The sequence below is a fragment of the Protopterus annectens genome, chromosome 7.part0, assembly GCF_019279795.1.
Source record: "Protopterus annectens isolate FY-2018-M chromosome 7.part0, PAN1.0, whole genome shotgun sequence".
Lineage (NCBI taxonomy): Eukaryota > Metazoa > Chordata > Ceratodontiformes > Protopteridae > Protopterus > Protopterus annectens.
The window spans coordinates 1,720,526,373-1,720,552,005 of record NC_056739.1 but is presented as its reverse complement, the minus strand read 5'-3'; the positions used below and the strand labels follow the sequence as shown (position 1 = coordinate 1,720,552,005).

General features: G+C 42.8%; 1 protein-coding gene across 1 annotated transcript in view; it reads right to left on the bottom strand.

The window, feature by feature from the left end:
* Window positions 1-25,633, bottom strand: part of FURIN (furin, paired basic amino acid cleaving enzyme) — a 1,258,063-nt gene that overhangs the window by 476,373 nt on the left and 756,057 nt on the right. The window contains exon 9 of the mRNA XM_044078261.1: window positions 22,127-22,339. Within this exon, the coding sequence (XP_043934196.1) occupies window positions 22,127-22,339 (213 nt within the window). The remainder of the gene's footprint in view (window positions 1-22,126; window positions 22,340-25,633) is intronic.

Genomic DNA, 25,633 nt, shown 5'->3' with positions numbered 1-25,633 from the left:
AGAAGACTCCTCCACCATGGAGTGTTTTTTTTTTTAATTTATTGTTGAAGCTTTTTAAAAGTGGGAGGGTACTCATCCCACCTCGCCCTATGGTTCTGGTGCCCTTGTCTGCACAGTGAAATTGGGATTTAAAGGGACCAATTGGGAATTTGTGGCACACTATTATTTTGAGTCCAAAACTGGGAGATACCGAAGAATTTGGCACAGTCGAGAGGTATGGTGGCCAAGTCAACTTCTTAAGAACAAAGTTAAGATCCCAAGAAGGAGGGACTGGTTTTCTTGGATGCCTAAAATGAAGGACACCTATTAGGAGCTGCTTAACCTCAAACCTAGAGAACAGTGTGGAGCCAAAGGAAGACCAGCAGAAATGGCTGACAAATGAGCTTTAACAGAAGAATTATGTCAGACAAGAATTGAGCAACGTACATAAATATGTACACTAGGAATACCCAAGAGGGTCCTGTTCATTACTGTGGCACCAAAAAGATTTTTTTTTCACTTTCCAACAGAAGACAATGTAGTAGTGGGTTTTCTGGCCTCCTGCAAAACCCGAAGTACATCCTGAGAAAACTGGTGGCTAAAAGGAATCAAAACACTTTCACCCAGAAAATCAATTATAAGGTGAAAAAAAAAGATGAGAGTGAATTAGAGACCATGTCCTCTGAGTGGCTCCATCTTGTGGGGCAATCTGTGACTGCTGCCTATGGCCAGGTGAAAAAGGAGAACACAATGCTGTCTGGACCAAAAGGGAGTCACCAAGATGATTTTGGGCCTATTACACATTATCTTGTGCAGGGCCTTTGGAAACAGAGGAAGAGGGGGTTAAGCATACAGAACATCCTTTTTCCAAGAAAAAGTCATGGCATTCAATTTCCAAGCCAGAGGTCTTTGCACTCTGGAACAGAACTTGGGAAATTGTCTGTTCTGAGGGGAGGAAAGATCTACCAGAGAAGTACCCCAGCTATTGACAATGTCCTGTAAAACCTTTCTGTGAAGCATGCACTTGTGAGGATCGCCCAGTATCTGCTCAGACTGCACAACATTGAGCTCTGAAGTAATACAGACTCTTCCTGAAGAATTAACTCATAATAGATGGCAAATTCCATGCTATTAGGGCTACTCTATGACAGTAAGAGTTTTCCCTCAACCCCCATCCCATTTTTTTATGTACCACATGACAGTGGTGTTTTCTGTGAAAACTCAGTGGACCAGGAGTTCAAATTTAATGCAGAGCCTAAACAGTCAGGACAAGTGTTTTCATTTCCTTGATGCTGATATGCCCTTTTATTTCCTGTGACAAACAGATCCCGTGTTTCCTGATGTGCTTGGAACAAGACCTCCAAAGCTAGGGCTGATGCATCTGAAAACAGCTCGAGTGAGAAAAGGCATGTGAAAGGGAAGACCTGGATTATGAGACATCTGGTTGATACACCACAGAAATTCCCTTCTTAGGCAAGGCAAGACAAGAATGGGAAAGTCCAGAGGTAACCATGCTGCAGCCGTATTGTCTTCTGATACCAGTGGAATTTCTTCTTACGGAGTCTGGCAATACAGACCACTGGAATAATAGATGCCATGAACCCCAGGGCTCTTAATCTCTCTCACTGATGACTCTTGCCAAGGAAGGGACTTAATGAAAATTGTCAGAGAGGATATTGGGAGGAGGAAGAAAAGCTCTCATAGTAAAGGGCCTGAATCCTGAACCTCAAGAAAACTTCATCCTGAGGAGGAGTTTGAATTAATTCCTTGAGACAGGGGGAAGCCTGTGCTGCAAAGCAGCAGCATTATGAATTCTAGGTCCTGTACAAGAATCTGCAGAGAGAAGACCTGCATCAGAAGGTCATCAAGATGGGGGAAAAATGTGAACACAACGGAGCCTACAAAAGGCTATATCCAGGGCCTGAACATTTGAAAAAACCCTGGGAGCTGCAAAAAGACCAAAAGGCAAGCAAAGAACCAACATACAGACATGAGAAAAACTTTCTGAAGGCAGTGCTATAAAAAGATATAGCCATGCACCCTTAGGTCCAAACACACCAGAAAAGCCTGAAGAAGAAGCATAGGTTAACAGAGACTAGACAGTCAACATTTTGAAGGAACTTCCAGAAAGGTGTTGAGAAAGGAGAGGTCTAGAATGGGTATCAAAGAGCCTGCCTTCCTGGAAACCAAACCCATCCTGGAGTAGAAACCAGTGCCCCTCTGTCAAGGAGGCACTGGTTAAATGGGACCTTCAGCCAAAAGGTCCTGAAGAAAAAGAGGAAAATGGGGCAACAAGCAAGGGGGGGGGGGGGGTTTGAAGAATCTCTGAAAATGAAGATGATCATCAAACAAAAGCTAACTTTTCAAGAAAGACTTCTGTCTCCTGAAATCTTGAGCAGGCTTCAAAGATAAAACTGTCTTAGAAGGTCTTTTACCCTTTAAAGGTTGTTTATGATGTCTACACCCAAAAGATTCCTTAGAGGGTATAGCCGAGATGAAAATTTGTTTAAAGTCTTGCATGACCTTCTCATTGTCTTGCAAAGCTTTAAAAAGAACAGCAGCAGCAGGGCATCTAAAACAGAATAAAAACATTTTCACCTTCACATCCTCAGGGAAGGAAGGAAGGAAGCCTAAGCCAGGAATACTGCCTAATGACTGATCCTGACGCAGCCATTCTAGATGAAGCATCAGCAGCATCATGACTGCATTTGATGGCATGGTGAGCTACTTGGAAAACAGAACCCAGGAAAGACAGAGCAGAAGTCATTGAATCAGACTTGGGCATGTCCGCAAACATGCCACCCCAGTTTGACAAGAAGAGCAAGGAGATACCTGGTCATGTACATCTGGTAACTGATGGCCCTGAAAGCTAAGGTCACAGAGCTATACATCTTCTAACCTTACATAGCCACTGATCTACCATCCTTGTCTGAAGGGAAGAGCATTTAAGGGGCAAGAACATAGTAGGTTTGCCAGCTGAAAGGGAGATCACAGAAGGGTTTGATAAGGGATTCTTGTACAAAAATGTCTAAGCCTCAGGAACTTTAAAGAACCAGACTTTTTTAAGGAGCAGGGAGCTGAGACTCAGGGGCTTGGGAAGCAGAAGTAAAAGTGTTTAGAAGAGCTTTCAAGACAAAAGGAAAAGTACAGTTGTGTAATAGCAGTATATGTTCTACTTATCACTGTTGCAGTATTCTTAACTAGTTCCAAGATCATACATCTGATGCATGAACTCAGTTCACAAGCATATGAGTATGCAGGCAGACATACAAGTGCAATTTCTCAGACAGTGGCTTAAAGACCCCTGAGAAATAAGTGTTAGTAGGGGCGAAACATGACGTGACAAGGAAGCTTCCTTATTCTAGGGTATTGTCTGTAGGGTTGGAACAAAGGAAGACCAGAGACAGTCAGTAGAAATAAGCAAAGAGGGGAAGGAGGGTGGGAAGGAATACTGCAACAGTGACCAGTAGGACATCTGCTGTTATGTTAAGTTCTTATACAACTATACTATGTCCTGAAAGAAATCACTGTTGCAGTATTCTTAATTAGTGAGTGATTCCTAAAGTTGAAAGGAATGTAAAGGAGGTTGGCTAATAAGTAGCTGAGTTATCCAAGAGGCCAGAAAGGACTGACCTGCAGAAGGTAGTTCTAGACCTAGAGAAAACATCAATCCTACAATGTTTAGTGAAGGTGTGTACAGAAGACCAGGTGGTAGCTTCTAGTATGGCCATGGTATCAAGCCCTTCGTAAAAGGGCCCCACAGGATGCCTGGCAGAATGAGCTTGAGGGCATGAGGGCAAGAACTTGCCATAACAAAACGAGACGGCCTTAGAGATCCAGCATGTAATGGTTTGCTTAGATACTGATTTACCCAGTTGCAAGTCCATGAATGAGAAAAACAGTTGTTCACACTTTCGCATGGATTTGGTTTTGTCCAGGTAGAATCTTTGTGGTCTGTGAATGTATAGAGAATGTTGGAGCCCTTTCCCCTGATTCTGTGGATTGGGCAAGAGGATAGGAAGGTGTATGGCCTGGTTGAGATGCTTTGGACATGAATGAAGAGTTAGCCCTCAGGATCACCCTATCCTTGTGAAAGATAAGAAAGGGAGGAATGGCTAGAAGGAGGAGAGTTTTGAATTTGAGAATTGGTGATGCTGCTGGTTCAAATGGGGGTAAAGTAAGCTTTTCCATCACAAAGTTGAAGTTCCAAGGAGGGGTTATGGGCTTCCTTAGTGGTTTAAGATGCAGGACCCCTTTAAGGAATAGATCTGCACACAGGTGCTGTCATGGCCAAAAGGGAATCACTAACAAGAGTTTTATTTTATCTTTTTGGGTCTTTACAAGAATCTTGGAATAAGGGGTAGTGGAGAGAAGGCATACATGAACTTCCCTGTCCACTGAAAACAGGGGAAAGTGTCCCTGTGCAAAACAGTAGAAGTTTTTGTTGGTCTTTGAAGCAAACAAGTGTATCTGAGGGGTCCCCTAATGGTGAAGGATGTCCTGGAAAACCTGTCTGTTCAGGGTCCATTTATGAGGGTTCTCCAAGGACCTGCTTAATCAGTTTCCAGCACATTCTCCTGTAATGGGATGAACGTGGATGTGGGCAACATGTTTATTTCTGGGTGGCAAGGTCCCAGGGCTTTTGTGCCAGTCTTTACGATTGGTAAGATGTTTTCCCTCCTTGCATGTTTATGTACCATACTACAGTTGTGCTGTCTGTGTACTCTTGGACGGTATGTGGTTTCTAGAGATGTGAAAAGACCTGAGAGCTTAGATGAGGGCCTTCATTTTGATGTATTCTTTTAGAAGCACTGATTGCCATATCACCTGCACTTGTTGGGTGCTTGTCCATGCTCCCCATGCCACATCTGAGGCATGTGTATGAATTTCCTGAATTGGGGATGGAGGAGTGAAGGGAAGCCCTGGGTTGAGATTCACCTACTCATTTCAACATAAGACCTTCCATCTGAGATTGGGTAAAAGGGGGATCACTATGTCCTGAGGGTGTAAGTACTGAGAGCAAACTGTTTTCAGGTACCATTTTATTTCCTCATACAGTCTGGCTAGGGGGAGCATTGGGATAGTAGCTGCCATGAACCACACCGCCCTTAGGATCTCCTTTTTCAGAGCATTGTCTGAGGGAGGCTAGGTTGTGGTAGTTAGTAAGGCTCTGCACCTTTTCTTGATGTAATAAGGCCTGCATTCTTTTTGTGTCTAGCCTACAGCCCAGAAAAACTAATTCCAGAAATGGCTGCAGGGAGGATTTTTTTGTAGTTGATCAGGAAACTTAACCGAGATAGAAGGATGAGGGAAGGAGTTTAGAAGGCTTATTAGATGACAAGGGAAACTCCAAGGGTCAGCCTCAGGCTTTTTAAACAGAAACTTAAGATCATCAAAGACTTGATAAAATCCATCTGATTTTTGAAGCTGCAGCCTGAAAGTCATGGGCAAGAGAGTTGAATTTAAAAGGATCCAAAAAAGCTTCAAGAACATGAGGTACATGGGAAGAGCCCAGAGAATGGTCAGAATCAGAAGTCTTTTCAACTTCAGACAAAGATGAATCCATAGCCATCTTTTGAGGGGTCGGGGGTTGAGGGGAGAAAGGAGGAAGCTTCAGTGCCAAAATGGCCTTTAATAAACCTTGTGAGAAATCCATCCATTCATTTTCCCTAGAAGAGGAACAAGGAGGAGAAGCAACATGTATAGTCTTGGGTGTGCCATTTGCCTGTACTAAACGTGGTGACTCATTTCCCTGCCTTACCTCAATTAGTTTGCCTGGGAACTCTTCCCTAACCAAGATCTGAGGGATGCCTTCTGGTTCTCTCTAATATGATGATTCATGGTTCACCTCCCTCTGCAGAATTCTCATCATCAAGACCTCCGGACACCATACTGGCCTCTAGTTGGGAGGTCTCTGAAAAAGGCACCCGAGGAGGAATATATGTACAGTGGGTTATGAAACCTCAGTTTGTACATCGGAGTCAGAAGGATCAACTGAGTCTCTGGATTAGGCGTTTTAAGCTTTTTCTTAAATGGTGGAGTTACATCCAGAGAAGCATAACATGTCATGTTGGAGTGGGTCAAACATTTGAGAGGATGGGTCTCCAGGAAAGTGTTGAGAGAGGACAAAGGGGACTGCAAGGTCTTAGGAGCAAAGGACTGGCAGATGAAACAAGCTTTGCAGTCCTGTTCTGCTCCTAAGCAAAAGAGACACTGGATGTCTTTGTATGAGATTTGCCTACAGCACTCGCTCTTACCTCTCCTAACTGATGTCTAAAACTGGTAAGAAAAAATAGTTAAATATAAAGGAATGTTCTCCAGCAGGGCACTTAGCAAAGTATTTGAAGCAAGGTACAAATGACAAAATGACAGTCAGACTGATAACAGAGCTGCATTCGGGTTGGTGGCAATACAGTCTGGAGGAATTATAGGTTCATAGTTCATAGGTTCATAGTTTAGTACTAAGCTAACTGCCCTTGCGAGCCATTTTAAGCCTAGCCAATTATCCCTTGTGAGACTCAAACCCTGCACCTTGTGTTTGTAGGGCAAACACCTTAGCCATTAAGCCACCCTCCCAACCATTACTCTCATATGTCCACCTGTGTACCCCTATGACTGTCAGCTGAGGTCACATGTTGGATGTATGATACTAGGAAGGTAAAGCTTTGGTACCCAGAGCCATATGACAGCTGTCATAATACCTATGCTAGGAATACTGCAACAATGATTTCAGTCAGGGCATCCTGAATTACATCCTTGAAGAAATGGAGACTAAGGAATTAGAACCCCGTCATCCACAAGATTAGGCTCAGGGATGACAAGCTGTGGTGCTGGTGGCAGTTCTGCTGTGTGATGAGATCAGCCTGAAGTGGTAGTTGTAGCACATGGCCCTAGCCAGATGAAAAAAGTACAGTTGTGTACACTTACCATAAATGTAGATGTTAGAGTGTATTCACTGTTGCAGTCATTACAATTAGGTTATCCTGCTTGCAGGATGCCCTCAGTCGGCCTGAATTCCAAAGTCCTGGTCCGGCGTCGGTTGCTGTCACCTCTTCCCTGATGTCAGAGCGTCAGGGGTATAAAAGGTGCAGCCAATACCATTTTCTTCAGTTTTTCTTGCCCCAGATTGTCAGGTGCCCTCAAAAGTGAAGGCTAAAAATGTTAAAAATTACATACATGCACCAAAGTATATTTTATCTTCATCTACAAGCAAATACACCACATAGGTTGTATAGATTAGGGAAGTACAGATACGTTCCAGCAAAAGTAAGGGGGATGGCGGGTGGGTAACCTGGACTGCAACAGTGAATACACTCGAACATCTACATTTATGGTTAAGTGTACACAACTGTACTATGTTCTTCGTGTTTCACTGTTCCAGTCATTACAATTGGGTTGAATCCCAAAGCTATGGTTGGGAGGCTGGAGCTAAATAGCATTAGGGGTGGCTATGAGGCCCTGCAGAACTGCAGTGGCAAAGCCTGCCCTAGACTTAGAGTAGAGTGGTAAATGATAGTGCTTTGTAAAGGTGTGCACTGAAGTCCAGGTAGCAGCCTCTAAAATGTCTTTGGTTGGTACTCCCCTGAGGAAGGCTGCTGAAGTGGCTGCTGCTCTGGTTGAATGAGGCCTAATGCCCTTAGGCACTGGCTTGTCATGTTGTGAATAGCAGAAACGAATGCAGTGGCCTATCCACTTTGAAATAGTCTGCTTGGAGATAGCCTTTCCTTGTGATCCTGCAGCATATGCCACTAGTAATTGCTCTGTCTTTCTGAAAACTTTGGTTCTGTCCAAGCAGACTCGAAGCTGTCTGTGTATGTCCAAAGAATTCAGAATTCTCTCCCCCTTGTTCTGTGGATTTGGATAAAAGGTTGGCAGATGAATAGCTTGGTTAAGGGCCACACTGGACACTACCTTAGGCATAAATGTCGGGTTTGTCTTCATAGAAACCCTGTCTGGATAAAAAATGATAAAAGGTTCAACAGCCATGAGCACCTGTAGCTCTGAAACTCGTCTTGCAGAAGTTATTGCTAGGAGCAGAGCTGTTTTCCAAGATAAAAACTTTACATCAGCTGTAGCGGCTGGCTCAAAAGGAGGCAGGGTGAGTTTTTCCAAGACATAGTTGAGGTCCCATGCAGGTATTGGTGATCTCCTTGGAGGCCTTAAGTTTTTGGCTCCTGAGAGGTACTGCCTTAACAAGGGATGAGAAAAGATTGGTGGCTCTGTATTATAATGAGCCGAAATGGCAGAGGCATGAATTTTAATTGATGAGAAAGATGGGCCTTTGTCCAGCATCTCAGTTAAGTATTGCAAAATCTGAGGGATATTTGGTATAACTGTGTCAATTCCTTGTGTCTGGCTCCAAGCACAGAATCTCTTCCATTTTCCAGCATAAGATTTTCTAGTGCTAGGCCTTCTGGCTTCCAAAATGACACCCATTACAGCTTTAGTGAGAGGTGCGTTTTGTATGACTCCATTATCCGCCATGCTGCCAGATTTAAGGTCTTGAGTTGGCTGTGCAAGATCGGATTGTTTTGTTGGGACAGTAGATGAAGAATTTGAGGTAAGGTCCAAGCCGGACATTGAGACAAGTTCCTTAGGATTGGATACCAGTACTGGCGTGGCCAGTCTGGGGCAATCAGTATCATCTTTGGCTTCTCGTCTGACCTTTAGGAGTACCTTGGAGAGGAGAGGCAGTGGAGGGAAGGCATATACTGCTAAGTTTTTCCAGCTGAAAGATAAGGCGACCACGTTCCATGTTTCTCTGTGATAAGTCCTTGTGCAGAAACTTTTTAGTTGGTAGTTGTAAGGAGAGGCAAATAGATCTATATCCAGGCATCCCCATTTCCTTGTCATCATGCTGAAGACTTGTGGATCCAATTTCCACTCATGGGGATCCATGAGGTTTCTGCTTAGTTCGTCTGCCAGAGTATTTGTCTTTCCTGACAGGAATTGTGCTTGCAGATGCACTTGGTAAGTCAATGCTGTGTCCCACAAAGTCATGGCTAGTCTGCAAAGGGGGTAAGAATGGGTGCCTCCCTGCTTGTTTATATACCACATGACCGTGGTGTTGTCTGTCCTTATCAGTAGTAGTCCCGGATGAAGTAGGTCCTTGAAAGCTGCCAGGGCATTCTGGACAGCTAACATCTCTTTTTGATTGATATGTAGATGGCATCTGGCTTGCGGACCGTGTGCCTTGAATACATTTTCCTGCCATGTGGGCTCCCCAGGCATAGTCTGATGCATCCGTTGTTAATGTCTGCCTGGCTGGGGGTAAAGTGAATGGCTGTTCCTTTGTTCTGTTGACAAGCCTTCGCCCACCATCGAAACTCCCGTTGCAGGCATGGAATGAGAGTAATCCTTGTTTCCAGGATGTGGCAATGTTGAGTCCAAACACTTTTTAGGTACCATTGAAGTTTCCTCATATGCAGTCTTGCATGTGGAATTAGTAGAATGCAGGATGCCATGAAGCCCAAAGCCTGCAGAAATTTTCGTGCAGATAACTGGATCTATGTTGTCAACTTTTTGAAATAAGTAGTCAGTTGCCTTTGTTTGTCTGGCGTGAGATAAGCCATCTGGGCAGTTGTATTTAAGCTTGCACCCAGGAATATTCTCTCTTGAGAGGGTACTAGTTTTGATTTCTTCTCGTTGACTGTGTACCCTTGGCTTGTTAAAAATCTCTTTACAAATGCCAGATGCTGTAGTAGAATGTCCTTGTTCTCTGCTTGATTGAGGCAGTCGTCCAAGTAAGGATATATTTGTATTCCTCTTTGTCTGCAGAATGCAATTACTGGTGCCAGGCACTTTGTAAAGACCCTGGGCGCAGTAGATAAGCCAAAGGGCAGTGCAGAGAATTGGTAATGCATTGAGCCTGCTTTGAATCTGAGGTATCTTCTGCATGTTTGTCTGATTGGGACATGCAGGTATGCCTATTTTAGGTCTAAAGTCACAAGCCAAGACTTCTTGCCCAGCATGGGCAGAAGCTGCTGTAGAGTCAACATTTTGAATTTTGGTATATCCATGTATGTGTTTAGTAAAGATAGGCCCAATATTGGTCTCCAGGCCTCGTTCTTTCTTGGTACCAAGAACAGTCTTGAATAAAATCCTTGTCCTTGCTCTTGCTCTGGTACTTGTTGAATGGCCCCCATTTCCATGAGGGATGAGATTTGTTTTTGTGCCTCTGCCCATTGATTTTTTGGCATGTCTGGCCAACCGTTTGCCCTTGGCAGGGTATGGAAGTAAAACCTGTAACCTTGTGACACTATGTCTTGGACCCATTTGTCCTGGGTTATGATGTGCCAATTTTGAGAAAAAGTGCTAGTTTTCCCCCCTAAAGGTGCTGCCAGAAGATAAATGCTTGGCGCAGGCAGGGGGGAAGTCATTGAGACTGTTTCCTGTATGGCTGTGATTTGACTTCTCCACTTTTGGAGTGAGAAGCACCCCATTGTTTAGACCTGTATGAACCTTGGGGCTGGGATCTGCCTCTAGGGAATCTGGATCTGCCCTTTTGTGGCCTGTCTGACACTGGAAAAGACCAATTCTTTGTAGGCCAGTGTCTGCTAAATCTTGGAAACTGTACCTGTAAGAAATCCTTGACCGTTTGCATAGATTTTGCTTTGTCCTCCATTTTCTTTAACACTTCTTCTGCCTTAACACCAAACAAGGTATCATGCTGTAATGGAGCATCTAATAATTTTGCTTTTACATGATCATGCAAATTTTGTTCCTTTAACCAAGCATGCCTCCTAATAACAGAACCCGTAACAGCGGCCCTGCAGGCGGCCTCCAGAGAATCAAAACCACATTGCAAAGTATGCTTTCCAACTTGTTCAGCTGCATGCAATAAATCCTGCATTTCCTTGTTTTCTGCACATTCAGAATTTATCAACATTTTCTGTTTAAGCAGTGACATAACATATTGCTGATATTTGAGCATATGAAACTGACAATTTAAAGCCATTATAGCCAAGGTAGCAGAAGTGTAAATCTTTTTTCCCAATCTGTCCAATGCCCTAGAATCCCTGTCAGAGGGGGTAGGGTTTTTTTGCAGTGGAAGTCTTGATCCCCTTTGGGACCCTGAGAGATCGTTTCTGGGTCAGCAATGGTTTTTTTGAAAAGGAATTTATGAGAGTCAGGAACTCTGTAGTATCTGTCCTGCTTAACAGGAGCTGGAGGTAAGGAGTCAGGGGTCAGACTAGACTCTGAAAATACATCATCCACAATGTCCAACACAGGTGGAATAGCTAGGGTCCTGTGTTGTGGTAGTAAAAGGAAATATCTGAGCCTTTTCCTTGGATTCTGAAAAATCTTGGCTCTCCCAGTGGAAATGTTCCCTCATGGTATGCAAGGTTTCCCCAAAAGAGTAGTCCTCAGGAGGAGAGGCTAAAGGGATAGATTCTTCAGCATCAGAATCCTCATAGGGAGGAAGTGAGTATTCCTGATCAGAAGAGGAATCAGAAGAAATGGAAACCTGATCTGAAGATTCATAGTCTGTCTCTTGCCTAGGCCTTTTATCAGGAGGGGGATGGGAACCCCTGATCAAAGTAATTAAGTCTTCGGCCATTTTGAGCATCTGTTTTTTGGGCATGGAGGCCTGTCCATGAGGCTGTTGTACTTGTTTCTTTGTCTTCAAAGGCAAAGACTAAAGCACCTTTAAAGTGGAAGTCGTTTTAATGTATAACTGAGTAGGTCTAAAAACACCTTCAGAAGTCTATGCCTGCTCAGCAGCTCCGGACCCATCTGAGGGGATACTCTCCGAGGGTCCAATACCTTGAGTATGCAGTGGCCTAGTCGATTCCACGTGGGAGTCGGTAGCGGCCTGCAGCTCTAAGGTAGCGGGCGTCAGGGGCTGCGAAGGTGCCTCACTGAGAACTGGCGAACCAGCGAATGGCTTAGAAGAAGCCTCATCATCTGTTTTGGAACTCGGTTGCCTGTCCTTTTCTTTTTCTCTGCATTTCTTATGAATTCCGGTAGTCGGATGGCTATCCAACGGCATCGTATAATTAAATCTTCTGCCAAAATAGTGTAATGCAAAATCGTACTGATGCTTAATAGTGCATTGGTTAAATCTAGCACAAAACCAACAACTAGCAACGTCGTGGTTAGGGTCTAGGCAAGGAATACAGTAAGAATGAAAGTCCTTATGAGGTATTTGCTTCCCACAAGAAATACAATTATTAACTTTTTCTGACATCGGTCTGGAGCAAGAAAAAGTTTCTAACGGGTACTTAGCTTTTAATGAAGACTTCGGATCTGAAATTCGAACACGAAAATCTCAGGAGTCGGACGACCGGCACTTGCAAACTGCTTCTGCTTCCGGCACTGCACGGCAAGAAAGACTGAAGAAAATGGCGTAGGCTGCATCTTTTATACCCCTAACGCTCTGACATCAGGGAAGAGACGACAGCAACCGACGCCCGACCAGGACTTTGGAATTCAGGCCGACTGAGGGCAGCCTGTAAACAGGATAACCTAATTGTAATGACTGCAACAGTGAAACACTAAGAACATCTAGAAACCAATGTTGTCTTGGCCAAAAGGGGGTCACCAGAAAAAGTTTTTTTTTCCTTTGTGGGCCTTTAAAAGAGCTTGTGGAATGTGAGTTAGTGAAGGGAACCCACAGAGGAATTTCCCTGTCCACTGAAAGCATATGTCCTTCAGACTGAGAGGCAAGGGCCTCTGGTGCAGAAAAGTGGAAGCTGTTTGTTGTTTTCTGGGCAAGCAGGTCTATCTGAGGTGTGTCCCAACTCTGAAGGGACTATTCATGGGAGTCCACCAAACTCCTGCTTAACAAGTCTGCCAATACATTGTCTAGTGATGGGACGTAGGTGGTATTAGTGACATACTATTCTAGGTGGCAACATCTCAGGGTCTCTGTGCTAATCTGCACAATTGGCATGATATGGCTCCCCCTTGCTTATGTCGCACATGACAGCTGTGGCACCTTGTTTCCAGATAAAAGAGAAAACTTGAAGATCTTGAATGTGGGCCTTCATCTCTTTCTAGCTCTGCACTTACTGGGTTCCCAGTCTAGGCTCCTCATGCCTTGTCTGAAGCATCTATGTACATTTCCTGAAATGGGGATGGAGGAAAGAAGGGGAGCCCTTGACTGAGTGTCACCTAATCCTTCCACCATAACAGTTCCCTTTCCCTTCTGAGACAAGGTAATACAGGGAATCACTGTTGTCTCAATGGTGGAAGTGTTGAGACCACTCTGTTTTCAGGTACCAGAGGAATTTCCTCATATCCAGTTTGGCTAGCATTGGGACAGTACCTGCCATGAATCTCAGCACCCTTAGGATTTCCCCAGCAGAGCACTGGATGAGGGAGGTAAGGGTGTGAAAGCTCCCTGCAAGGCTCTGCACATTTCTCTGTGCCAGGTAGGTCTGTATCTTTTTTTGTATCCAGCCTGCAGCAAAGGAAAACTAGATCCTGAGTTGATTGCAGGAAGGACTTCTTGTAGTTGACTGTGAACCCCAACTGAAAGATGAGGTTGAGGGTGAACTGGAGGTGCTACAGAAAATCTATGGCAAAATACATTGGATTAACGGATTGTACAGGCAGGTAAAAATTTGGATTCCTGGGTTCGACAGAAGGCAATCTCTGGTGCCAGACATTTTTACAGAAACTCTTGGGGCTGTGAACAGCCCAAAAGACAAAGCAGTAAACCGAAACTGAGATAAACCAGAACAAAACCGGAGAGATCTTGTGTGTGTGTGGGGTCAACTGGTATATGGAGATATGCAACTTTCAGATCTAGAGACACCACAAAGGCCTGAGACAGTATGGAAGGCAGCAGTGTTTGCAATGAGAGCATTCTGAAGGTTGGCACTTAAGTGTTTAGTAAGGTAATATCCAGTATGGGTCTCCAATGCCCCTCTTTCCTTGGCACTAGAGAGAATTTGGAGTTAAAACCTCTTCCCCACAAGTTTTTGAGGCACTGATTCTATTGTGTCTTGTGTTTGTAAGTCTTGTAGTATGCGTGGAAGCAAATGGATCTGGTTGTGGGGGAGGGACAATGCCATGTAGTGGTGGAATCTCCATTAAAGATATGGCATAGCCTTTTTTAAGACAGAAAAAAAACATGGTCTGGTAATCTTTTCCCTGGTGGCAAAAGAATAGGTAACCCTTTCTGAGAGGGACAGACCTGGCTTAGGGCAGAGGGAAAGGCTCTGTAGATTGTCAGATATTTTTTCCCCAGAGGAAGGCCTCCCAGAGGAGGAGGAATCTCCGTTTTCTCTGGAAGTCTCCTTCTGGGAGCCATCTTGCATTTCTGACTAGATCTAGATGAAACCATCAGCAGTCCTTCATGGTTTTTCCCTGTTCCTAAAGGGTTTTGCAAAGGTTAGCAGTTTTTCAACCAAATAAGGGGCTCCTTTCTAATAGAGAATCTTTTTACCCTACCTACCCAAATTTGTCAAAAGGGACGGCAATGGCATTTGGAAGGAGCTCTGAATATTTATTAGAACAGACACTACAGAGGGTTCTGCTACAGAGTTTTTAAACAAGAACTTAAGATCATCTGGAACCTTATAAAAATATGTCTGTGCTTTGGGGGCAGGAGGCTGCAGGTCTGGAACAGCTGAGGTGGATTAAAAAGCATCGGAGAACTGGAAGAAAAGGGTAAGGGGTTGGACTGCCCATTTCTAAGATGTTACAGTATCTCTTCTGGACCTCTGTAATCTGCCTAGACTCCCACTCAAAGTTTTTCATCATGTTTAAAATTGTTTCTGCAAAAGAAGGTTCTTCCATGGGAAGAGTCAGGGAAAATAGAGCCCTCATCCTCAGAAGGGACTTGGCCAGGAGAATGGAATAGGCTGGGAATGGTCAGAATCAGAAATCTCATCTTCAGAGGAAGATGAAACCAGACCAATCTGTTGAGCAGTGGGAGGAGGGGATTCAGAAGAAAAAGATGGAGGCTTCAGGGCCAAAATGGCCTTGAACAGACCCTGAGAAAGGTCTATCCACTCCTTCTCCCTACAAGGAAGAGGAGATACATGCCTAATTTTTTGGTGTTTCTTTTTCAATGTGTTATCTGCCTGAAACAAATGCGGTGGTTCTCATCCCTGATGCACCTCTATAAAAGTTTACTTGGGACCTCTTCCCTAGACAGTATCTGAGGAATGCCCTCTGGACCCTCAGAGATAATATGTGTTTCACCTTTCTCTGTAGGTTCCTTAGTCATAACACCCTCTGACACCCTACCAGCCTCCAGCAGGGTCTTGTTAGAAGGCATCAGAGATGGAGTCAGATGCATCATGGGTTCTAAAACCTCAGTGGATATGTCAGAATCAGAAAGAACTGACAGTTTCTGGCTTAGGCTTTTTCTTAAGGGGTGAAGGTACATCTGGAGAAGTAAAGTGTTTCAAATGTTGGGTCTCTGAAAAGGTATTCAGCAAGGACAAACAAGACCGCAGGTCTTGGGTTCAAAAGATTGGCAAATGTAACAGGTCTTGTAGCCATGTTCTGCTCCTAAGTAAAAAAAAAGGCACTGGGTATGCAAATCTTTGTAAAGGACCTGCCTGCCGCACTTGCATTCATCTCCCCTAGCTAACATCTAATACAGACTAAACAAAACAGTTGAAGGAAGGTTCCCCAATGGGGCACTTATCTGATAATTCAGATCAAAGCTACTGGTGTGCAGGCTGGTGGCAAGATAGTCTGAGAAGTTATGCTCATACATCAGGTCATACGCCAGAGGTACAGTCTTAGGAAGGTAAAGCTTTGATTCACCGGCTGGATGCAGTAATAACCCACTAGTTAGGAATACCACAACAGTGATTTCAGTCAGGACATCTGCAGAAGATCTGGGAAAATCCATCAGTGAGAGATCATAATATCATTTCCACATGTCAGTATCAGGGAGCTTTCCCAATGAAAATGATCCAGCATTTTAATAATGGTATCTCTTAAAGAAAGTTAGTCAAACCAGGGAATTAGGAGAGAATGTATCCTCTTCATCAGATGCCAAAGCAAGAAAAGTGTAAATCTGGAAAGAATAAGCCAGAGATTCCATTCCAGAATCCAAATTCTTATCTTCATCAGATGAATCAGAATCCCTAGGTCTTTTATTGGGAGTGTAAGAAAAAAGCCAACAGAAGAGACTGACAATCCCTGAGGAGGCTTTAAATCCATAAGAGCTTTAAAAAGACCTTAGATAAAGTCTTGACACACCATGTGGGGTAGTTTACCAACAACTGTGCGCCTACTTTTTGCTTCCTTAAAAATCGGCCCTAACAAACTTATGAGGTTCTGAACTCTGCCTAACCACTACAAGGGGTATTTTTTCCCTTACTAGTATCTGTGGAATCCCCACTCTTAAAAGCTGTGGTTCCCCTTTGTCCACAACAGACATCTGCTCATCCTCGGAGGATATCCTAATGGCATGCCCCATGTCAGCAATCAATGGTGTCATGACACAGAAAAGCAGGCATCAACACTGGCATTCCTTGGACCCTTTATCTAACCTTACAGAGTTCACCTTTCAACAGCTGGATTGCAGAGTTTTCTGGTTGTAACTTCTTTGGCTTCTTTTTTGAAGGCAACTGGATGTCTGGGGCAGGCAGATTCAGAAACCTTTGTTCCTTGAGCAAGTAATTTCAACTGCCCAGTCTCTAAATAAACACAAAAATAAACAATGAAAAAAAATGAAGACTCCCCAATGGGGTATTTATCTGCCTAAGGATTGGATAACCATACAAGACAAATGGCTTTCAAACCGAAAATAAAAACACAGCTTTTGAATGGGTGGCAAAGTTGTTCAGAAGATTTGGTTCTCGCATGTCGCTTGTGTATCTTACACCCTGGACACAGGACATATGTCTGATGTATGACACAGAAGGGGCCAAGGATTTGGTAAACTGGCTGGACATATGGCAATCTTTGGCAGGCTGTCCTTACTGTAAGGAATACTACAACAGTGATTAAGGAAGAACATCAATGTTTAACTTTTTTTTTTTCTTTACAGGTACCTTCAGTTATCAACTCAGAGAAGAAATATCTGCTCTATCAAAAGGTTTCTTAACCCCAGGCACATCCAGCAGCACCTCTCATACATCTCAGTGCCCCAGTAAAGATGGTTCTCCCATGTCTGGTTTGGACATTGGAACAGCTGAAAAGGATGTGGGCTGACCCTTAAGCTCATGGTGGCAGAAAGATCTACACCAGTGAAAACTGAAGAGGTGAGCGAGTTGTCTGAGGAGTGATTGCTGGTCATTGGAGTCACCTACCACTGGCCAAGGTAAAGATTGTACCCACCAAGTCAGCAAGGGCCCTCTGGCAAGTTTGTTTTCTTTCTAGGAACTATGCAACTCAGACCAGCAGGAGAAAGGAAAGTATCCATGCACTGACCAAGAAGGATGCTTCAGATGCAGTCAGGAACTCTGGAGCCAGTTAAGTTGTCAAACAGTCTGCACAAACAGCACACTTTTCCACATAAATACAATGTCTCCAAAGCACTGTAATAAGCAAGCAGCACACCAAGTTCTTATCAGAAACCCTTTTGTAATAAATTGGAAACAAAAGATTTCAGCATTCGGAAAGCAACAAACAGAACCAAGTGTAATAAACGCTGATCCCCTGTGTCTTGACTCGCCAACCACAATGAACGGTCACAACAAAAACGGAAATAGAACCGATGAATAAAATCAAAAATTTATTTTCCAAAGTTTCCAAGTCTTCGGCCATTTTGAGCATCTGTTTTTTGGGCATAGAGGCCCGTCCATGTGGCTCTTGAGTTTGTTTCCTTGCTTTAGAAGGTGCTTTAATCTTTGCCTTTGATGCTGAAGTCATTTTAATGTAAAGATGTTTAGGTCTGAATACACCCTCAGAAGCCGGTATCTGCTCAGCGACTCCGGACCCATCTGAGGGATTAGCGTCTGAGGCTCCAATACCTTGAGTATCCAGCGGCATGGCTGACTCCATGTGGGAGTCGGTAGCGGGCTGCGACTCTAAAGTAGCGGGCATCAGGGGCTGCGAAAGTGCCTCACTGAGAACCGGCAACTGGCTTAGGAAAAGCTTCGTCGTCGGTTTTGGGCCTCTGTTTTTTTTTTCTTTTTCTTTGCGTTTTTTGTAAACTCCAGTAGTCAGATGGCTAGCCGACATTTCAGAATAAACTGGCTTCCAAAAAAGTTTAAAGCAAAATCATACAGACGCTTAATAGTGCGTTGGTTAAATCTAGCACAAAACCGACAACCAGTAACGTTTTGATCACGGCATAGGCAAAGAATACAGTAAGAAAGAAAATCCTTATGAGGTATTTGCTTTCCACAAGAAATACAATTAACTTTTTCTGACATCGGTCTGAAGCAAGAAAAAAAGTTTCCCCAACGGGGTACTTAGCTTTATTGAAGACTTCGGATCTGAAACTCAAACACGAAAATCTCAGGAGTTGATCGACCGGCACTTGCGAACTGCTTCTGCTTCGGGCACAGAGCGGCAAGAAAGACTGAAGAAAATGGTGTTGGCTGCTTCTTTTATACCCCTGACAACCTGACATCAGGGAGGGGGCAACAGTGCCAATGCAGGACCCAAGACTTTGGAATTCAGGCCGGCTGAGGACAACCTGCCAGCAGGATTACCCAAATGTAATGACTGCAACAGTGAAACATGAAGAACATCTCATTTATGACTGGTAGTTATATAGCCACATTCATTACTACAGCTTATAATGTCCAGCATATTTTACATGAAGGAAGTTTTCCCTGCCTATCCAAACCTGAATCAACTGAAGAAAGATTTCAAACTTTTCAAAGCAAAGTAAGATGCATCTGCCACTTTTAAAGAGTCTGAAAAAGTATTGAAGAAAAGAATACGATTCCATGAGGAAAGTTGTGCAACAGAGCCCAGAATGTGTTTTTTTTTTTTTTTTTTTTTTTTTTTTGTTAAAGCTAGGAGAAGTAGAAATTGTTGTAAGATATCTGTGGCTTTGTGGCTTATTTCCATTATCTCCTCAGAAGCCATTAAGCCTTCTTCATGTGTAATCTTACACTGGCTATCCTATGAATGCAAGTGCCATACCCCATCATAGTCCTGAGAAGCTGCTGTGCAGAAGTTGGCAAATGAACAGATTTCCTGAAGCTTCAAGAGTCTATAAACAGCTTTTTATGACAGCCATCTCCTCTATCTTTGAAAAGATGAACAAAGCTGCTGAACTTGTCTCAAACTATGGATAGATAAACCTGCTAGCCATTAAATTAAAAGTCCAAACAAGGTGAGGTACTCTTCAAAACAGGACAAAGATGCAGAACCCCTTTAAGGAACTTTGGTGCAGGGTCTCAATCTTAACCTCCAGAAGGCCAGGATGAGCAGAAATAGCTGAAACATGCACTCTGACCATGGGAAAACAAAGGCATGCTAGAAGCACCTGCATACTTGACTAAACTGGATTGCATAGGACACTTCATAGATTCTTAAGTGTTTCATTCACTTCTTAAACCCTGCCCAGAAGGTATGGTGGGATTAAGAGATGTTAACCAAGAGTTGCACACCCTGAGGTGCAGCTAGCTGCCACCCGTAACAGGTAGAAGAGACTTCCCAGGCTTGTACAGGAAGGCTTTTTCCTACTGCCAAGGAACTGAGAACCTGAATACTCATCCATCTTAGCCATAAACTAAAGACAAGGACAATTCCTAGCCTTTCTTCTCTGAATTTTGTGACTATACAAAAAATAGACAAAACAATGAGAAGGTATGCAGAAAACTCCATTGCTAGGGGATGGACACTGTGTCCACCACTAAATCCCTCCATGCCCTGTTGTCCCAGGGTACCACATTCTTTGTGGTGGCAAAATGTCAGTCTTTGGGGTGCCTCACTGCTGGAAGATTCTGACCAAAAATGACCCCCAAATCCTTAGCTCCAAGAAAGAATCTGAGAAGGCAATCAAAAATATACCAGAATGATCACATCTCCAAGAAGGTGAACAGATGAGAAAGAAACATCCGTATCTATTATCAACTATCACATCTGAACTGCCTCTTTGCAAAGGGGGTGTGAATGCATGTCCCCTTATTTAGGTAGCAACACAAGATGGGCTGAATGATAAAGTTAGGACAATAAAAGCCGAATCTGGGCAGACACCTAGAATCAACTTCTTCTCCAGAGCCTTAATGATAAAGACAGCTACCCCTAGCACCAACTGCAATATGAAAAGCCCCTGCTTGAAGGTGTATCATTTTGTTTCAAAATCCTAAAATGTTGGTTTTGCTCATTGTACTTGCATACTGACAGCAGTGGTGAGCTGGTTAAAGCCTCTAACCACTGTGTCATACAAATGAATCACCAGTGCAAAGTACAAAAAATGATGTGCCAAAAAGTGTTCCTTCATGACCAGCAAAACCATCCAAACACCCTGCAAAGGCATAATCTCCTGGGAATCACCAACTGAAATGATGTACCAGGCGTGCTTGTTGAAGCTGCTGTTGAAAAGGCCAAACAAACTACTTAATTTTTTCAAGATGTGGAATTTATTTTGAACATTCAAACTGCATAGGCAATACCACAGAAATGCATACTCACAGTTCACAGTGAGCACATACTCTTTGCTGCAGAGAAAGATGCTGCTGAAAAACTGTCAAAGCAATTGCAAAGCTGATATTGCAGAAAAATCTCCTACAAATTGGATGTTGCTTGCAAAATCCCCAAACAAAGGAAGTAACTGCAGACAAACTATACTGTTCAAAATGGAAAAAAAACATACATTGATATTTTGCACAATCATGCCATTTTTTATGCATCTTTAGACTCTAGACTGGGCTCTCCTTAATAAAGCAGTCTGACAGCTGCCTTTTTTAAGTTAATATCACATTATACTATGAATTCTCAGACTTTAATGAACTTTTATTTCATTTATTTCCAGGCAAAACCTGGACCATTAACTGACTCAGCCAGTACAGAACCATACTTCTCAACCTCTTAGCGCAAGAAATCTGGACAAAGACTAAAATAATTTGGGGACAAAGGTATAAAAAAAATTTGGACAAATTTTAAATATTGCTCTTACTAACTTAGAAAGTTGCTTGAACACAATTACTGTTAGCTTGCACTCTGTGAAGGGTATGAAGTCTGAAACTCAAATGTATATCATTATTTAATGACTTCAGTCCTTAGTGATTTGCCAGAAAACAAATTTTATAAGGAACAGACCAAAAAAAAAAAAAAAAAAATAGGAGACAAAAATCTGGACATTTGAGAGGTATCTATATAATTCTTAATGACACTTGTACTGTGAGCACCACTAGTTGCTGTGAATGTTCCTGGGTCATAGCTCAAAAGGGTTGAAAAAATAGTTCACATAGTTAACAAATACAAAGCAAAGCAAAGTTACCTGTATTACCTGAAGGGTGTTATGCCTCGAGTCACCAGTTGCTAAGTTCAGAACAAAGCAATAAGGCTAGCTGACAAGGCAAGTTCTCCTGGGAAGTTGCTACATATCACTTGCCCATTTTTATCACAGCAAAAGGGTGAGAATTTTCTTTTTTCCCTCTCATCAGAGCAATTAATTATCTTCCTTGAGTGCTACCATCAGGCAGACTTCCAAACATCACAGAAGACAACTGGTTTTACAGATTCATCCATCCCAGGAATTGAAATTTTAGATACTTTTGCAGAAAGGATTTCTTGAAAAATCTCTACAGTGAACTGTTTTATGCTGCTGCAGAACAGGGATAATCTAACGATGCTTCTGGTCTACTCTGCCTGGCAAATTAGAACATTTGTCCTATTTTTGACCCAAGTTCACGTCCACTGGTATGGTGGGGAGTAGAAGGGGGAAGAGTTCCATTGTACTGCCACGACGACTCCTTGACAGACTTTCATTTTTATGCAACTCTCCAGGTGTACCAACACCATTTTATCACTAGTAGCCAAATAGAATCCCATATTAACAAAAGTGCTCTTTGAGGCCAACCTAAAGAGCACCTTCCTTCAGGTTGGGAAGAATTGAATTGTCAAAGCTTTACGAGTCACCCTATACATGTGGCAAGCGCCACTATTGTTCCCCTAGTCAGTACAGCACAGCAGGGTTAATGTGCGAGATTTTCCCTCCTGACTTAATGATGTTTCTCATTATTTACATCACCAATTTGTGAAAAAACTATGCAAGCATAATTCTGCAATCCACACATTTATGCATAACAAAGACTAAACTACTTACAATCTGTTTTTCATTCTGGTTCCCACTGCTATATGTTGTGGCAAGTGTAGAAGAACAGCCCTCACTGTACCAGGGCACATTCCCATACTGTGTTGTGCTACTGATGGACAGTGTGTAGATACTATTGGTGTAGCCATCACAGTTGCAGTTGTCATGCTCTCTGCCGCCATTCCCAGATGCCCAAACAAAGATGGATCCCAAGCCTTTACGACCCTGCAGAACAATAAACAGTGACAGCAGATACATAAATTTCTAACCAGGTTGTTTGGAACGTTGCAGTACATCAGCAACAGAAAATAAATCAGAAACTTCCTTTTCAGCATAATCTTGTATACCTTGCAAATAAAAATTACATATTTAAATTACTTTTTTAAAACTTACATTATACAAAACCAAACATGGTGAGAACATGAAGCAGACAAATTTTCTACCAGTCTGCACCAGCATATACTTTTTATATGGTCTAATGCATCTTGGCAAAGATTCTAACCACTTCAGTGCTCTTCTCTTATATGTCAATCAGTGTAAGTGAAACATTTACACAAGAACATGCATAACAACAGACCTTAACTGGCTAAATGCAATACTCAGAGTTGAGTGAAGTCACTTTTGATGTCAAAAACACACCCAGGAAATTTGTATCAACTGGGACTTGGGATATGTTCTGACATCTTTAAACCCTCACTGTAGGGCTCTAACATGGTACCCTGTAAATGAAACCAGAAAGTCACTGCTGCCAAGAGTCCCAAAGTCCAAAAACATAATGCTGCTGTTGCTTTAGTACAAGAGAACAAAGCTGGAACACTGTAGTGAAAAGCGAATACCCTTCCCTTGGAATACTAGTCAGAGTCCAGGATGGCACAAGAAGAAAACTAGTGCTTGTGACAGGTTTGTATGGGACACTGTAGCAATCAGAAATTATCAACAGGAATTGGAAAAAAAGGGCAATACAGGGGAGTAAATGGGCTGGGATATGCCATCCCTGGAGGAGTAATTATCACAGGTCTTCCTGCAGAAGCTCCAAAGATCCAACTGGGGTTAAGGCCAAAACTGCACACTTTTTGCTTGAGGGCAGGACTCTGGGGCATGAGCCCAAAGAAGGGCTGCTTCTTACCCTAGTCAAGCTTGGCAGTTCTGCAGACATCTGCACTGGACTGTTTGCAGTGCACCTGGCAGTAATGAGGGGAATGGAGTTAAGAATATACAGAATCACCTAACCTTAATCTTCTGGCTCGGCTGTCCAACATAAGCTTTTTTTTTTGGGTACTGACCTTTACTTGCTCGTTCTGCTTCTTTCACTCATGCTGTTTCCTTCACGTCTCCTAACGGACCTCTGTACTATTTTTCTGCTATATTTACGTGTGATTCACATTTTTCACAATTGCAGCAGATGTTTCTCAGTTCATGCTCCTGTTCTGCAGAATTCTATCCTAAACAGTGTTAGGTCTCTACCTTCTCTTCAAAATTTCAGTCTGCACAAAAACATTTTTGAGTGATGAGGACAAATGTGTTTTAAAGAGATGTCAACATTTGTGGACTGCAGCCTTACTTGCCAGATGCTTATGTAGCAGCATGTAGTGGTGAGCCACTAATGTATGTTTTAATTTACAACATAAAACGTATGTTACTGTTCATAGTATATCTGCCATAGGTATTTGCTTGTGTGTTTACACTAACTTTGCTGTTATGATGCTTTCAGCTTTACTGTGAATACAGTTTTGTTGTACTTCAGTTTTGGCTTATTAGAATAGCACTTTTTTTCTGAGTTAAGCAGCCTATTGGTCCGGCTCTCCAAAACAGTCCCAGGTTCTCATGTGGCCCCTTAGGAAAATTAATTGGCCACTCCTGAATAACAGGAACAGAAGCAGTTAACAGTATCTTCCTTGAATCAGCAACTCTCTTGTGGGAAAGCCTAGCTGCCACTCATCTAAGTAGAACACTTTGCATCATGAGGCAGCCAAAGTCTTTGTAAACTCCCACAAGGGTTCAGCAAATGTTCAGCATTGCTTCTACACCATCTATGATCTTACACAGACAGATAAAGCATCTCAAAGAAAACCTGTGAAGGAGCAGATAGAAGGTAGTGGTCAAATTTAAATAGTCAGGTAATTCTGACAGTAATGAAGGAGAGCCTGTCCACAAAATAAATATGTCATCCACAAATATTTTATAATAGCTAATATGACATAACTGTTTCTCAGTGAGCCAGTACCATATTCGCATAACTATTAGCACATGTCGCGCTCATAAGCTATACCCGGTTTCTGAAGACAGTAGTTATTATTAAAGATAAATACATTATTGTCCAATATTAGCTCTTGAAGCTAACATATAAGGTTGATCACCACACAACTTCGTGAACATTCAAAGAGAGTTTGGAGAAATTGATTAGAATCCCTTAGAACTGACATTGCCTTGTCAATTACTGGTTTCAACAGCTTTTCCACATAAACAGAAAGCGGCTCACTGAGCCAGCCATGGCCTGACACTACGGGTCGCATATGATGTGCAGGGATCCTTATGTATTTTGGGAAGTCCATGCAAGAGTGGAACTAACGGATATTCTACAATCAGATAACTGTATAAATTCAAAGGATATATGTACACTCAAACAACCATAAATGGTTGAATGAACCTGTTTTATCATCTTTTCTATAAGATATTTATGAATATGAGTATAGGCAGAAGTGTCTGACACCATATCATTAATACTGTTACAACAAAAACTTCCGTCCATTACCACTACAACCCCTCCTTTATCCGCAGGATGGATACAGATATTTGCATTGTCTTGCAGCTCTATGATAGCTGCAAACTCATCAATGGTAAGATTAAAAAACGTTTTACCAGCACCTGGTTTATCCATCAATGCTATCATGTCTGACTCAAAAGTTTTTGATAAAAGCTTCCATTAACGGATGGAGGGAGGGAACAAAGGTACTTGGTTTCTTAAAACTACATGATTTAAAATCATCTGGGAACAGAGATTTGAACATTACATTCCTACTAAAGGTCTAAAATCCCATCACAAACATCAGTTTTCTAGCTGGAATGAACAACAGTCCCTTCTCTAGCAAAGAAACCTGTACACTAGTTAAAATTACTGAAGACCTTTGGTTGGGTCCCAAATCTGCATGATTGGGTCAGTTCTGTGGATGGTTTTCATCTTTCTTCCCCAACTCTGTTAATGTCACACCCTGGGTGGATCTCTGTTCTTGATGGGTAGAGGTAGACTCAGAAATAACAAACTGGTAGAGGTGGATGTCAGAGGAAAGTACAGTTTTGTACCTACCATAAATGTAGATGTTCGAGGATCCACATTGCTGCAGTCCTAACTATTGGGTAGTCCGCTGTCCCAGTCGGCCCGAATACCAAAGTATATGGCTGACGTCGGTCAAGGCGCATTAGACTGACGTCAGTACGTCAGGGTACTAATGCGCATGACCGACGCCATATCCTCAGTCTTTTCTTGCCCCAGATGTCAGAAGACCCTAAAAAGACAAGGCC